Source organism: Amblyraja radiata, chromosome 17 (assembly GCF_010909765.2).
Source record: "Amblyraja radiata isolate CabotCenter1 chromosome 17, sAmbRad1.1.pri, whole genome shotgun sequence".
NCBI lineage: Eukaryota > Metazoa > Chordata > Chondrichthyes > Rajiformes > Rajidae > Amblyraja > Amblyraja radiata.
In genome coordinates this window covers 39,243,126-39,256,415 of record NC_045972.1, presented here as the reverse complement: position 1 = coordinate 39,256,415, position 13,290 = coordinate 39,243,126, and the positions used below count along the sequence as shown (strand labels likewise).

The 13,290-nt window shown below is 40.9% G+C and overlaps 1 protein-coding gene across 6 annotated transcripts in view; it reads right to left on the bottom strand.

Annotated features, from left to right (window-relative positions):
• The window catches only part of ranbp10 (RAN binding protein 10), a 126,410-nt gene that overhangs the window by 46,396 nt on the left and 66,724 nt on the right, over positions 1 to 13,290 (bottom strand). For all 6 annotated transcript variants that reach the window (XR_004414537.1, XR_004414536.1, XR_004414538.1 and 3 more), the window contains exon 4: positions 7,773 to 7,940. Coding sequence is in view for 3 of the 6 variants with exons in the window: in XM_033036265.1 (XP_032892156.1) it covers positions 7,773 to 7,940 (168 nt within the window). In the remaining 3 variants the exon portion in view is untranslated. The remainder of the gene's footprint in view (positions 1 to 7,772; positions 7,941 to 13,290) is intronic.

Sequence of the window (13,290 nt, the reverse complement as noted above, 5' to 3'; positions counted from 1 at the left end):
AACTCAGCATCAATACGACAAGTACTCAGTAAAAAACATTGAACTCCATAATTTACATATAATTGAGCACAAGTCTGTAATCTGTCAGTAATGCAGTACACCTGCTAAAATTTGCAGGATGTTCAAAATTATCTAAACAGCTTCTTTCATAAGAGCTTAGATCACAAAACAACCAGTAAAAAATAATTTGGAGATATTCAAATTAAAGATAATCAAAACCAGAGTAGATTGATATCATGAGAATCACATGGTACTAGTTTCATCGTTGTCCTGTTGAGTTTCACCGTCTGCATAATTCGTTATCACCTCGCCCACAGCCAACAATGGACCATTGTAGGCTCCACTTTTCCTTGATCATTGTTACTTTTTGCATATCTTTCATTAATTTGTTCTATATCTATATACTAGACTATATCCCTTGCTTCCCTCTCCCCGACTCAGTCTGGAGAAGGATCTCGACCCAAATAGTCACCTATGCCTTTTCTCCAGAGATGCTGCCTGACCATCTGAGTTACTCCAACTTTTTATCTCTATCGTGCGAATCATGCTGTTAAAATAGGGTTAGTGAAGAATCTGAAAACTTGCGCCAACTGAGGGGTAAACAACCTACTCCCATAATCAATACAAGTATTCACTCAGCTGTATCAGCTAGCTACTCATTACTTCAATAGTTGTTGTCTTAAGTATGTCAGTAGATGCCCTCTTAAGAAATGTGTGTCGATGAACAAAGATGATTTATGACCGAAAGATCATTCATCTACAATCCTTTTATGTGACCTTCTGAAAGGAAATGCAAAATGTTGACTATAACAAAGTTGTGAAGTATAACGGGTTTGTTGTGGTTTACAAAATAGACTTGTTAAGTTAGTATCCTGTAATGTTTTCTTAATACGTGTATTGCAAATATTTTTTCCAGTTCAGATATTCAATACAAGCACGTTACAGCCAAGTCTTTGTATCTTTTACCATTCTCTTTCCTTTTTATCCTCATGCACTTTCGAGATTAACTTGCTCACGTGATCATGACTTACCCTGCGAGACCGTTGTCACTAAACAACTGACTATCCAACTTCCCTTCTTTGCTCTATGTTAACTGATACTATTAACAATTCCCTGTCTTGATCCCTTCAATGCCATTTGTCTCACTACCAGTTTGAGAAATTGAATATTTGGAAACCAGAAGCCACAACCTTGCTTACTCTCACAAACTCATTTGTAGTCAGTGATTCTTTCCAGCAAATTTATGAGACAGTACCAAATCCTTGTTGGCTTGCTTGACTCAACACTGGTTCTGACACTATACCCTTTCCATTATGAAGATATTACAATAATCCTAATGTTGTCATCAGTTACATCCCAGGTTGTGGCAATTCCTTTCTATGCAGCTCAAGGGTTCTAATCTTGCAAGTTAAACTTGCTCTTACAAACTTATTTATTTTAACTACCTATTATTGTGACTCAAGTAAAATTATGCATGATAAGGAGGCACTGAGCTAGATTTTAACAATGTTAGAAGAACCAGATATGTGCAACAATTTTTTATGGTCCTGGCTGATCTTCATATTTCACAGGAAATCAGAAAGCAGCGTACAAAATAACTAAATATTAAACATTATATGGAGAAATAACCAAGAATTAGATCTCAGCATAAATAACTCCATTATGCATTTATCACCAACAAAAGTAAAACAGGTTGACTGGATTCATTTGGTGATTTTTTTCCCCCCCACCCGTTTTATTTTTTTGAAATTTTCCATTTTCTTCATGTTCTTTTTAATCAGATGAGGTGTAAGCTCAGTATTTTGTTTGTTGTATTCTTACTGCTTGTTAGCAGGTAAAATTTAGTGCACACAATAATAAATGAACAGAGAACAAATAGGTCATGCACATACCCTATGAATAGTACTGAAATAGCTCAAGCATAAAGCTCAGAAAGACTCATGACCTATTGTAGAGTCGAGGTTGAATTGTTCAATCATTGTGGAGAGGCAACCAATGAAGCGTTGAATTGAACAGTCAAAATAATACAACCTACGTCAACAGAAATTGTAATCAAACTGGAGGAGGTTCTGGTCAGATTGAATTGTGTACTGTGTCTCTTTTCTGGTTGCTGAGGTATTAAATAAGACAATGAAGTACTGCAGGGAGAAGTCAAAGTTAATTCACATTTGACATCTGAAAGGTAGGGAAAACTTTGTTTTTCCCAGTTTGGAAAGGATATGCCTGAAATTTTATTGGGATATACAAGAAAGTTAAAAGTATGGTAAAAATGAAAATAGAATGATATCTTGTAAATTTGTAACAGCAAACAATTTGGGCACTAATTCAAATGAATAAAACATAATTGTAAAGCTGAAGATAGACACAAAGTGCTGGAGTAACTCAGCGGGTCAGGCAGCATCTCTGGAGAAAAAGGATGGGTGACATTTCGGATCTGGACCCTTCTTCAGATTCTGAGAAGGCAGCGTCTAAAGAAGGGTCCTGACCTGAAACGTCACCCATCCTTTTTCTCCAGCGATGTTATCTGTCCCGCTGATTTCCTTCCGCACTTTGGGTCTATCTTCAGTATAAACCAGCATCTGCAGTTCCTTTCTACATATCGTTTTAAAACTATTGTAAAATTCTTAGAAAAGTGAATGTAAACCATCTGAATCTTACTGAGCATTGACGTGAAGGAGTTTTATGGGTGGATGAATTAAAATAATTCAAATTACTTCCTCCTCTCTAAATGATACTGGTTCAAGCAGCTGCCAAAATCCCAACAGTGTTGCAACATCCAATTCCAGGCAGCAGAGGGAGCTCTGCAAAAGCTACAGTGTTAGTGTTTGCTTGTTCTTTGGATGATACAGTACGTTCAGTGACTTCAATAGGGCGTAATGATAATAGAATTTAAGCAAACGCCACAACTTCAATGAAAAAGTACTGAATTCTCAACAGGAAACCAAAAGTGTTCTGCTGAATTGGTAGCGGGAGGAAAATACAGCACGTGCCATCTTATGCTTTTATGAAATCAATGTATAGGCTTGTTTAAAATACATTTTGAGAAATATTGGCTACATAGCCCTTGAACTTGTTTCACCAGTCAATTAAATCATGGTTGATCTGTTTCTTAATTCCATTTATCCGCCATGGTTACATAACAGCGAATGTCTTGACTAAATACTTTGTGGGCAGATTTTCAGTTTTTATTTCAGATTCCAAGAAGCCACAGTACTTTTGTTTAATATTAAGTTTGATAAATTTAGATTGATGATGAAGAGGCCACTGGTTCCTCCAGAGGCAATTATCCTGTACAGGTCTCTGGTAAATAGCAACATTACTCAGTTAAAATAATTCCAAATTAGTTTTTAAGGAAAGTTGAGGTGGTGGTTTTGCTTTGGAAGGATGGTCTTGCATGATTCAGATTCACATTTATTGTCACACGCACCAATTAAGGTTCAGTGATATTTGAGTCACCATGCAGCCATACAATTAAAAGAACACAACACAATTAAAAGAACGATAGAACTTAACAAACATCTACCACAGTGACCACCGTGATGGAAGGCAATAAAGTTCAGTCAGTCTTCCTCGTTTTGTTCACCCGTGTTTGGGGCCTGTATATGAGTGAATAATGAATGTCAATGCGTAATATTACACTCCATAATCAAAGATAGAGTGGGTCCGGCGGGTCACAATGCACAAGGAGGCAAAAGCATGCCTAACCTCGCCCTTACTTTGATCTAGGGTCCTACTGCTGCTCGTCATTGAGGGGCAAAGTCCATAGGGGATATCCCGCAACAAGAGACTGGATATCCCCTCACACAAGGGGCGAGGGCCACATGAGTGGCATGGGTGTTTTGTGTAAAAATAGATGCAAACACTACTGAATATGAGACCATTGAATGCATGGAGCCAAAGCACGTGAGCACCAAGTATCATTATCCGCCGAGGTTCTAGCTGTCCCCGGTGTTGCAAAACGTGGGCCTAGAACCACTGCCACGTAATGTGCCAGTCAGCTGCACATCGCCGCACGACCGCAACTTTGTGGAAAGGTTCTTCCAGACTAACATCTTTGACCACGTCCATTGGGCAGTGGTCAGCACGGAACATCCCACAGGCACTGCAAAACTAGGATTCGATGAATCCTGCGGCGTGGTTTCCCGAGTAGACTGCAAAACTGACCACCAGGTGCTGCCGAACGATGCCTGCCTCGCCAATGCCGTTTCGTCTTTTTCTTTCTTTGTTGTTTTTTGTTGTAAAATGTATGCTTTAGTGAAACTTTAGATTTGCATTATGTGGGGGTGGGGGGTGGGGAAAACTTTTAAAATCTCTTTTCTCGACGAAGATGCGACTTTTTCCATATCATTTCTCCGTCTGCACTGCGGCCTAACATCATGGAGCTGGCGGCCACTTGCTGGGGATCGACTTTGGGAGCTCCAACCACGGGAGCCTGCGGATTTAACATCCTGGAGTTCACAGTCGGAGCCCCAAGCCGCAGGAGCACCGATCACTGGCTGCAGGAGCTCCGATTGCCCAAACTGCGAATGGTTCGACTCCCCCAACCGCGGGAGAAAAGGAGGAAAGAAGATAAGACTTTATTGCCTTCCATCACAATGGGGAATGTGGAGGAGTCGCTGTGGTGGATGTTTATCAGATGTTTTTTATGTAGCTGTGTGTCTTGTTGCTTTTTTGGTATGACTGTTTGGCAAATCAAATTCCTCGTGTTGCAAAACATACTTGGCTAATAAATTACGATTATGATTATGAAATGCCTTATTGCCTGAATTCATCAACAAACAACAAGACCTTGTTTGGCTGGCGGTGAAAGTGGGCATCTAGGTCAGATCCTTCCTGTACTTTCAATGTCTTACCACCAATGCAGGCTGCCCTCGGGACGTCTGGTATGGAGAGATGGTTGCCCACCTCTTCACATTGTGTGGATTTGCCAAGAGGGTCTGGAGAACACTGCAAGGGCCCTTGCATCCTGAGCAGCTCCGTAACAAAGGACTCTCTGATGCTACGGGATGATCCCAGGACCACATTCGGAGAACATCAAGGGTTGCTGGAAAATCATCAACTTGGTGGAAGATGCTCTTTGATCTGCCCAAAACTTGATGGTCTCCCCAAAACTGGCTGGTTTCTCAGGACAGCAAGATGGTTGCAAGGGAATGTTGCCGAATGGCCCATGCTGAGGCTCTGTGAGGGAGGACCACAGTCCAGGGTCCTTCCGCTGCTGGACATTGAGGGACAGAGTCCGGAGGGGACACCCCTCATGCAAATGGAGGGATATCCCCTCAAACAAGGCCTGGATAGAGTGGATGTGGACAGGATGTTTCCACTAATGGGAGAGTCTTGGACCAGAGATCAAAGCCTCAGAATTAAAGGACGTTCCTTCAGGAAGGAGAGGAGGGATTTCTTTAATCAGAGGGTGGTGAATCTGTGGAATTCATTGCCACAGAAGGCTGTGGAGGCCGTCAATTAATATTTTTTAGGCATAGATAGATTCTTGATTAGTAGAGGTGTCAAGGGTTATGGGGAGAAGGCAGGAGAATGGGGTTAAGAGGGAAAGATAGATCAGCCATGATTGAATGGCAGAGTAGACTTGATGGGCCGAATGGTTTAATTCTGCACCTATCACCCAGAGAGTTGTGAATTTGTGGAATTCTCTGCTGCAAAAGGCAGTGGAGGCCAATTCACTGAATGTGTTCAAGAAAGAGTTAGATATAGCTCTTAGGGTTAACGGAATCAAGGGATATGGGGAGAAAGTAGGATTTTGGATGATCAACCATAATCATATTGGCTCGAAGGGCCGAATGGCCAACCCATTAACCTATTTTTTATGTTTCTATCACTTATGAACATGAAAAGGGGCCACATGAGTAGCATGGTGTTTGTATAAAGATAGGTGCCAACACTACTGAGTATGACTCTGTTGAATGTGTAGACTATTGATTGTACAGACACTGAGAATGTATGAAAAGTTTTTGCAGTTTTGTATATATTTTCTATTCTGACATTCAACCACCCGGCACAGACAGATACATAGCCACTCGGATATGAACAGATTTCCACTGCCTATCTGTTCCTAGTTACAAGCTCCACCAACGACCTCTAGAGATGTACTCATCTAATTCTGGCCTCTCGATCATCCCCAAATTTAATCACTCCAACCTTCAACTGCCATGACTCCAAGGTCAGGAACTCTCTCTTTGCCTCTGTTTCTTTCTTTCTTTGTAAAACTGTATAAATCGGACCACTTTTCACTTTTTTGTCATTAGCCATAGTATGTTTTTGTGCAGCTCACCATCAAATCATATTTAATATCACATCGGTGAGGTGTCATATGATTTTTAAGATCATAAGAAATGGAAAGATAATTATTTTAGAATTAGGTGATGGGTGTGAATCGTCATGAATTAGGCATATTCCCTTTCCTTCTTGCTTAGCCTTACCTTTTTTAGATTCCTTACTTATTTTCTTTTTCTTTTCTTAAGGCCCCCCTTTTCTGTGGGGCCTTTTTTCTCTTCTTTTCTTCCCACATTTTCAAGCACGCAGTCTACTTAACCAGTATCATTCACTTAACGGCAACTACTGCGGACTACACACCACTACTATCCTCACTCTTTTCTTCTTTCTCGCTTTTCCTTTCTCTTTTTCGATTATAGCTTAAATATCGAGAAAAAATAAAAGTTGTACAAGAAATGTAATATGTTGCAAATTATGATTAAGATGCATGTACATTGCTTCTAATAAAATTTTTAATTAAAAAAAAAAAAAGAAATGGAAAGAATTACGCAATTTGGCCCCTCAAACTTGCTCAATAACGTCTTGGCTGATCCAATTTTCCACAAATCTACTTTACTGGCCTCTCTGCATAACCCTTGATTCCCAGATTGATTTTCTCAGCTTTCAGTCTTTTATGTGGTAATGAATTTGCAAAAAAAATGGAAGCCTTTGAGAGAAGAAATTATTAATCTGAATCCTAAATAGGCATTGCCTTCATCTGAGATAGCATCGTCTGGTCATAAACTGTCCCATGAGAAGAAGCATCCTCCCAACATTTACCAAGTCAAGCCCATTTGAATAAGATCACCTCACTCTCTAAACTCTACCAAATGCAGAGCCAACGTGTTCAGAGATACTGCCTGGAAACAAGACCTTCAGCCCACTGAGTCCACACTGACCATCAACCACCTATTCATTGAGTTCTATGTTATCCCAGTTTTGTATCCTGCACATGAGGGGCAATTTACAGAGGCCAATTACCACATCTTTGGAATGTGGGTGGAATCCGGAGCACCCGGAGAAAACTCACATGGTCGGAGGGAGAATGTCAAACACCACACAGACAGCACCGTGTTGCATCCCATAACTTAGAAACATAGAAAATAGGTGCAGGAGTAGGCCATTCGGCCCTTCGAGCCTGCACCGCCATTCAATATGATCATGGCTGATCATCCAACTCAGTATCCTGTACCTGCCTTCTCTCCATACCCCCTGATCCCTTTAGACACAAGGGCCACATCTAACTCCCTCTTAAATATAGCCAATGAACTGGCCACAACTACCTTCTGTGGCAGAGAATTCCAGAGATTCACCACTCTCTGTGTGAAAAATGTTATGAGAGTCTCTGCCTCCATCACCTTTTTAAGAAGCAAATTCCAGACCCTCAAAAAGATCTGTACGATGTTGAGAATGAAAGGAAAATCACAGCTTTAATAAGGATAGAAGTGTGAGGTAAGCATCATGTGCATAAGCCCTCAAGTCGTATGCAGCAAGTATCAGCTTACCTAAACTGTGGCCATTCTTTGTATAGAAGCAGGTATTGTTTATGAGGTTGACGCAGCAACCAATGACATCTCCAGTGGTGAAAGTGGGACCATATGGCTGTCCTGTGCCTGAAGAGCAGAAAGAATGTCCGTCGTCTCCATGGTAGCCATATGAATGTTTGTCCCAACCTGCAAAACACAGAACAGAGACAAGAAAGAATTTAAATGCGTTTCCATTAAACAAACAAGATTGGATAAAAAGTATTATTACTGTTAATAATTGCCATTTTACTCTTGGCAGCTAGCTGGAGTTGCTGCTCAGTTAAAAGAACAACCTGTCAATTGATGTAAATCATGCAGTATAAATTGTTTAAGAAGTAACTGCAGATGCTGGAAAATCGGAGGTACACAAAAATGCTGGAGAAACTCAGCGGGTGCAGCAGCATCTATGGAGCGAAGGAAATAGGCAACCTTTCGGGCCGAAACCCTGAGTCAGTCTGAAGAAGGGTTTCGGCCCGAAACGTTGACTATTTCCTTCGCTCCATACATGCTGCTGCACCCGCTGAGTTTCTCCAGCATTTTTGTGTACCCATGCAGTATAAATTCACCATTTTCAAGATTAAATTTCGGTTGAAAAACCTTCATCATAACAGGGAAAGAAAGCAAATTCGTTTTAAGGTGCAGAGAGGGAGAGAAATTTCATGAAACAGTAAGATTTATTATTTTCCTTTCATTCACTCACTTTCACCCTAGAGTACATAGGTTTATTGCACAACATCCATTAGAAACACATTCCAATAAATGGAGACATTTTAAGTTGACAGGGCAGGTATACAAAGTACCCTATAAAAGGCAATACTTGAGGCACAAAAGATGCTCCATAAAAAACCTAGGCTACTTCAAATGTCAGATGTCACTCAGTTGATAGCAACCTTGTCTCTGCAGATGTAGATTCCAGTCTTATTCCAGCAACTTGGGTACATAAATCTGGATGATGCTCCAGTGCAGTATTGAGGGAACAATACAATATTGAATTCGAGAAATTAAATCAAGGCCTGACTAGTTCTCCAGTGTACACATAATAAAACCCATAACATTATATTGAAGAATGTAATATTCTGGTGAATGGTCAATATTTATCTCTCAAAATCATTTAAAAATATTGAATGCCCATCAGTACACTGCTGTATGTTAGGTTAAAACACAAATTCCCCCCCATGTTCTCAACATTATAATAGTGGCCATAATTCTAGGCTAACTTCATTGGTTGTTAAGTTTTTTAGGACATCCTTAGGGCGTGGAAGAGTTTGCACAAGTTGAAGTCTTATTTTCCCCAAGTGTTCATTCTTAGCTCTTTCCCCTCATTCCATCTAAAAACAAAGTCCTTGTATGGATCTACAGGAAGCACTGCTTCAGGAAGATAGCTAATCAACAAAGACCCACACCATCCTAGCCACACTCTCATCTTGGTGCTACGATCGGAAAAGTGGTAGAGAAGCCCGAGAACTGTTGCCTTCAGTTTCAAGATAACATCTTCCCATCAACTATCTTGATCAACCCAGGCTCTTGAACCACACAAGCCCAATCTACGTACTTCGGTTACACTATTATCGTCCGGTTCCCTAGTATTGCTGATAATTTGTAGTTTATTGATTATTGTGTATTTATTTGTTACGTTGTCGTGTCAACATGCTTATAAATGTTCTATAGATTCAGGATCAGTTCCTGTGGATTGGACGGTAGCTAATGTTATCCCACTTTTTAAGAAAGGGGGGAGAGAGAAAACAGGGAATTATAGACCAATTAGCCTGACATCGGTGGTGGGGAAGATGCTGGAGTCAATTATAAAAGATGAAATAGCGGTACATTTGGATAGCAGTAACAGAATCGGTCCAAGTCAGCATGGATTTACGAAGGGGAAATCATGCTTCACTAATCTTCTGGAAATTTTTGAGGATGTAACTAGAAAAATGGACGAGTGAGAGCCAGTGGATGTAATGTACCTGGACTTGCAGAAAGCTTTTGATAATGTCCAACATAGTAGATTAGTGGGCAAAATTAGAGCACATGGTATTGGGGGTAGGGTACTGACATGGATAGAAAATTGGCTGGCAGACAGGAAACAAAGAGTAGGGATAAATGGGTCCCTTTCAGAATGGCAGGCAATGACTAGTAGGGTACCGCAAGGCTCAGTGCTGGGACCGCAGCTATTTACAATATACATTAATGATTTAGATGAAGGGATTAAAAGTAACATTAGCAAATTTGCAGATGACACAAAGCTGGGTGGCAGTGAGGAGGATGCTATGACGATGCAGGGTGACTTGGACAGGTTGGGGGAGTGGGCAGAGGCATGGCAGGTGCAGTTTAAAGTGGATAAATGTGAGGTTATCCACTTTGGTGTCAAAAATAGGAAGGCAGATTATTATCTGAATGGTCTCAAGTTGGGAAAAGGGGAAGTACAATGAGATCTAGGGGTCCTTGTTCATCAGTCACTGAAAGTAAGCATGCAGGTACAGCAGGCAGTGAAGAAAGCGAATGGCATGTTGACCTTCAGCGTAGGTTCACGAGGTTAATTCCCGGGATGACGGGACTGTCATATGTTGATAGAATGGAGCGGCTGGGCTTGTATACTCTGGAATTTAGAAGGATGAGAGGCAATCTTATTGAAACATGTAGTATTAAGGGTTTGGACACGCTAGAGGCAGGAAACGTGTTCCCGATGTTGGGAGAGTCCAGAACCAGGGGCCACAGTTTAAGAGTAAGGGGTAAGCTATTTAGAACAAGATGAGGAAAATCTTTTTCACAGAAGGTTGTGAATCTGTGGAATTTTCTGCCTCAGGAGGCAGTGGAGGCAAATTCACTGGATGCTTTCAAGAGTTAGATAGAGCTCTTAAAGACAGCAGAGTCAGGGGATATGGCGAGAAGGCAGGAACGGGGTACTGATTGTGGATGATCAGCCATGATCATATTGAATGGCGGTGCTGGCTCGAAGGGCCGAATGGCCTACTCCTGCACATTTGTTCATTATCAGCTCCCAGGAGGAGTGAAATATAAAGCTAGAGTGGGGGGGGGGGGGGGGGGATATAGGTGGGAGGGGGAGATAAAAGAGAAATGGTATACTCAGGGATGGGAGATGAGTATGGGAGGAAGAGGAAAAGAGCAGAGCGACTGGGTAGGTGGGAGAAATATGTGCACAGTATGGTCAATATAGGAATTGGAAAGGGAGTTAAAACGGTTATTGGAGGATCCAGTGGGCCTTGGCAAAGAGAGCGCAAGTATTCGGCAGAACGGCCATCTTGTTCAAGCTTGATCTCACCAATTGCAACTGTTCTGTTCTTGGTCACACTGAGGCCACAAGCAAACTGGAGGAACAACATCTCATATTCCGCAGCTTACAACCCAAAGGTATGAACACTGATTTCTTCAATTTCCAAGTAATACACCCCTACACCCCACCTCCCTCTCTTTCCAGTGCTTCTCCACCATGGTGCGCACACATTTCTCCCTTCATCTTCCACCCTCCCCCCCCCCAGTCATTAACCTTAGTCCTTTCGCTTCCTTCGAATTCTCCATCACAAGTCCATTTTCTCTTCATTTGCCCTCTTCCCCATCCCGTCCCCTTTCAGCTATCTCCCTCCCTCTAGCATTACATTTTACTCCTCCTCTTCTCTCATAATCTGATACCCTTGTGTCTCATTTTCAACTCTATCCTTTGTTGTTTACTCCACCCATCTGCCAATCCAACCCCACCCCTTCATCTTAATCCACCTATCACTTGTCAGGCGCTGATCACCCCGACCTCACTTTTGCAGCTTTCTCCCCTCCTACTCTAATCAGTCTGAAGACACCAGTCTGTATCGTTTGTGCTGAAGTGGCGATGGTCGAGAGCTTTACTTTACGAGGTATAAATATAAGCAACAATTTGTCTTGGCCCAACCACACTGATGCTCTGGCTAAGAAGGCACATCAACGTTTCTACTTCATCTGAATGCTAATGAAATCCTCCAATGTCTCTAATGACTCTCACCAATTTCTTCAGACCCACCATAGAACAAATCTAATCCGGATGTATCACAGTTTGGTATGGCAACTGCTCTGCCCCAGAAATTGTGGAGAGTTGTAAACACAGCCCAGTCCACCGCGTAAATCGCTCCCATTGACTTTATCTATAATTCACACAGCCTCGATAAAGCAGCCAACATCCCACACAGACCCCGGTCATTCTTTCTTCTCCCCTTTTCCGTTGAGCAGAAGATACAAAAGCTTAAAAGCACTTACTAGATTCAAGAACATTTTATTCCACAATCTTATCAGTCTCTTGAATGGACTCCTCATTTGTTAGGGATGAATTTCCCAATCCTCTAATCTACCTAGTTTCAACCCTTGCAATTTTTTATCTGCACTTTCTCTGTGACTATCCCAATATCCCAGGCTTAAAATACCGATCACTTCGTAAAAAGAGTAAAGAACACAAGAATCCTGCCTGAATAGAGCTTTATTGAATTGTGGCTTAGCAACATCCGACGCATGGATTCCACCTTTCCTCAACATTAATTTCAGTTATGTTGATTTACTGTATCTGATAAATGATTATTTATTCGTTTGTTTAATGTGTCCATAAAACCGCCGCTTGTAAAAATGTAATTGTTCCATTCCCAATGAATATGACAATTAAAATAGAGCTTTGAGTCAATCGCTGGCAATATCCAAGGCATGGACTTCAACTTTCCTCAACATTAATTTCAGTTATGTTGATTTACTGTATCTGATAAATGATTATTTATTCGTTTGTTTAATGTGTCCATAAAACCGCCGCTTGTAAAAATTTAATTGTTCCATTCCCAATGAATATGACAATTAAAATAGAGCTTTGAGTCAATCGCTGGCAATATCCAAGGCATGGACTTCAACTTTCCTCAACATTAATTTCATTTCGACACGAGTCACCTGTACAGCTCTGTCATCCAGCAACCGTGGTGTCATCCGAGTAAATTGAGCAGCCAATCACGCTGATTAATTCTCTCACATAGTAACTCAAGAAAGTGAAAAGCTCTCAATCTTTACCTCATTTTCACACGGCATAGGAGAATAAAAAGATTAACACATGCACATCTGTTTAAAAAGCTGAAATATCATAAGCATTAAAATATTTTTCAAGAATCATAGTGTAACTAAGTTAGAATATACATTATTCCCTGCAACCTTTCTTTAGCATTGAAAAATAATATATCAATATAGTGTATCTGTGGATTCTAATCCCCTCAGAATGATTATTTATTTTCAAATACATTTTTGGGAGGATTTTATGGTTTGCAGGATTTCACTCACTACATTACTATCTAGATTTACACAATTAACTGCAGACTTCACAATTTAGCTGAGCTGCTCTGAAAATATCAAGCTCGGCCACAGTCTTTTGACTAAGAAAGCAATCTGTTCCCAACTCAGCTAAACAGTAAATTAAGCCTGAACATCCAAAACCAAGAATTAATTGCAACAGCAAATCCATGTGGTATATTAGGGTTCAATTAGTTGC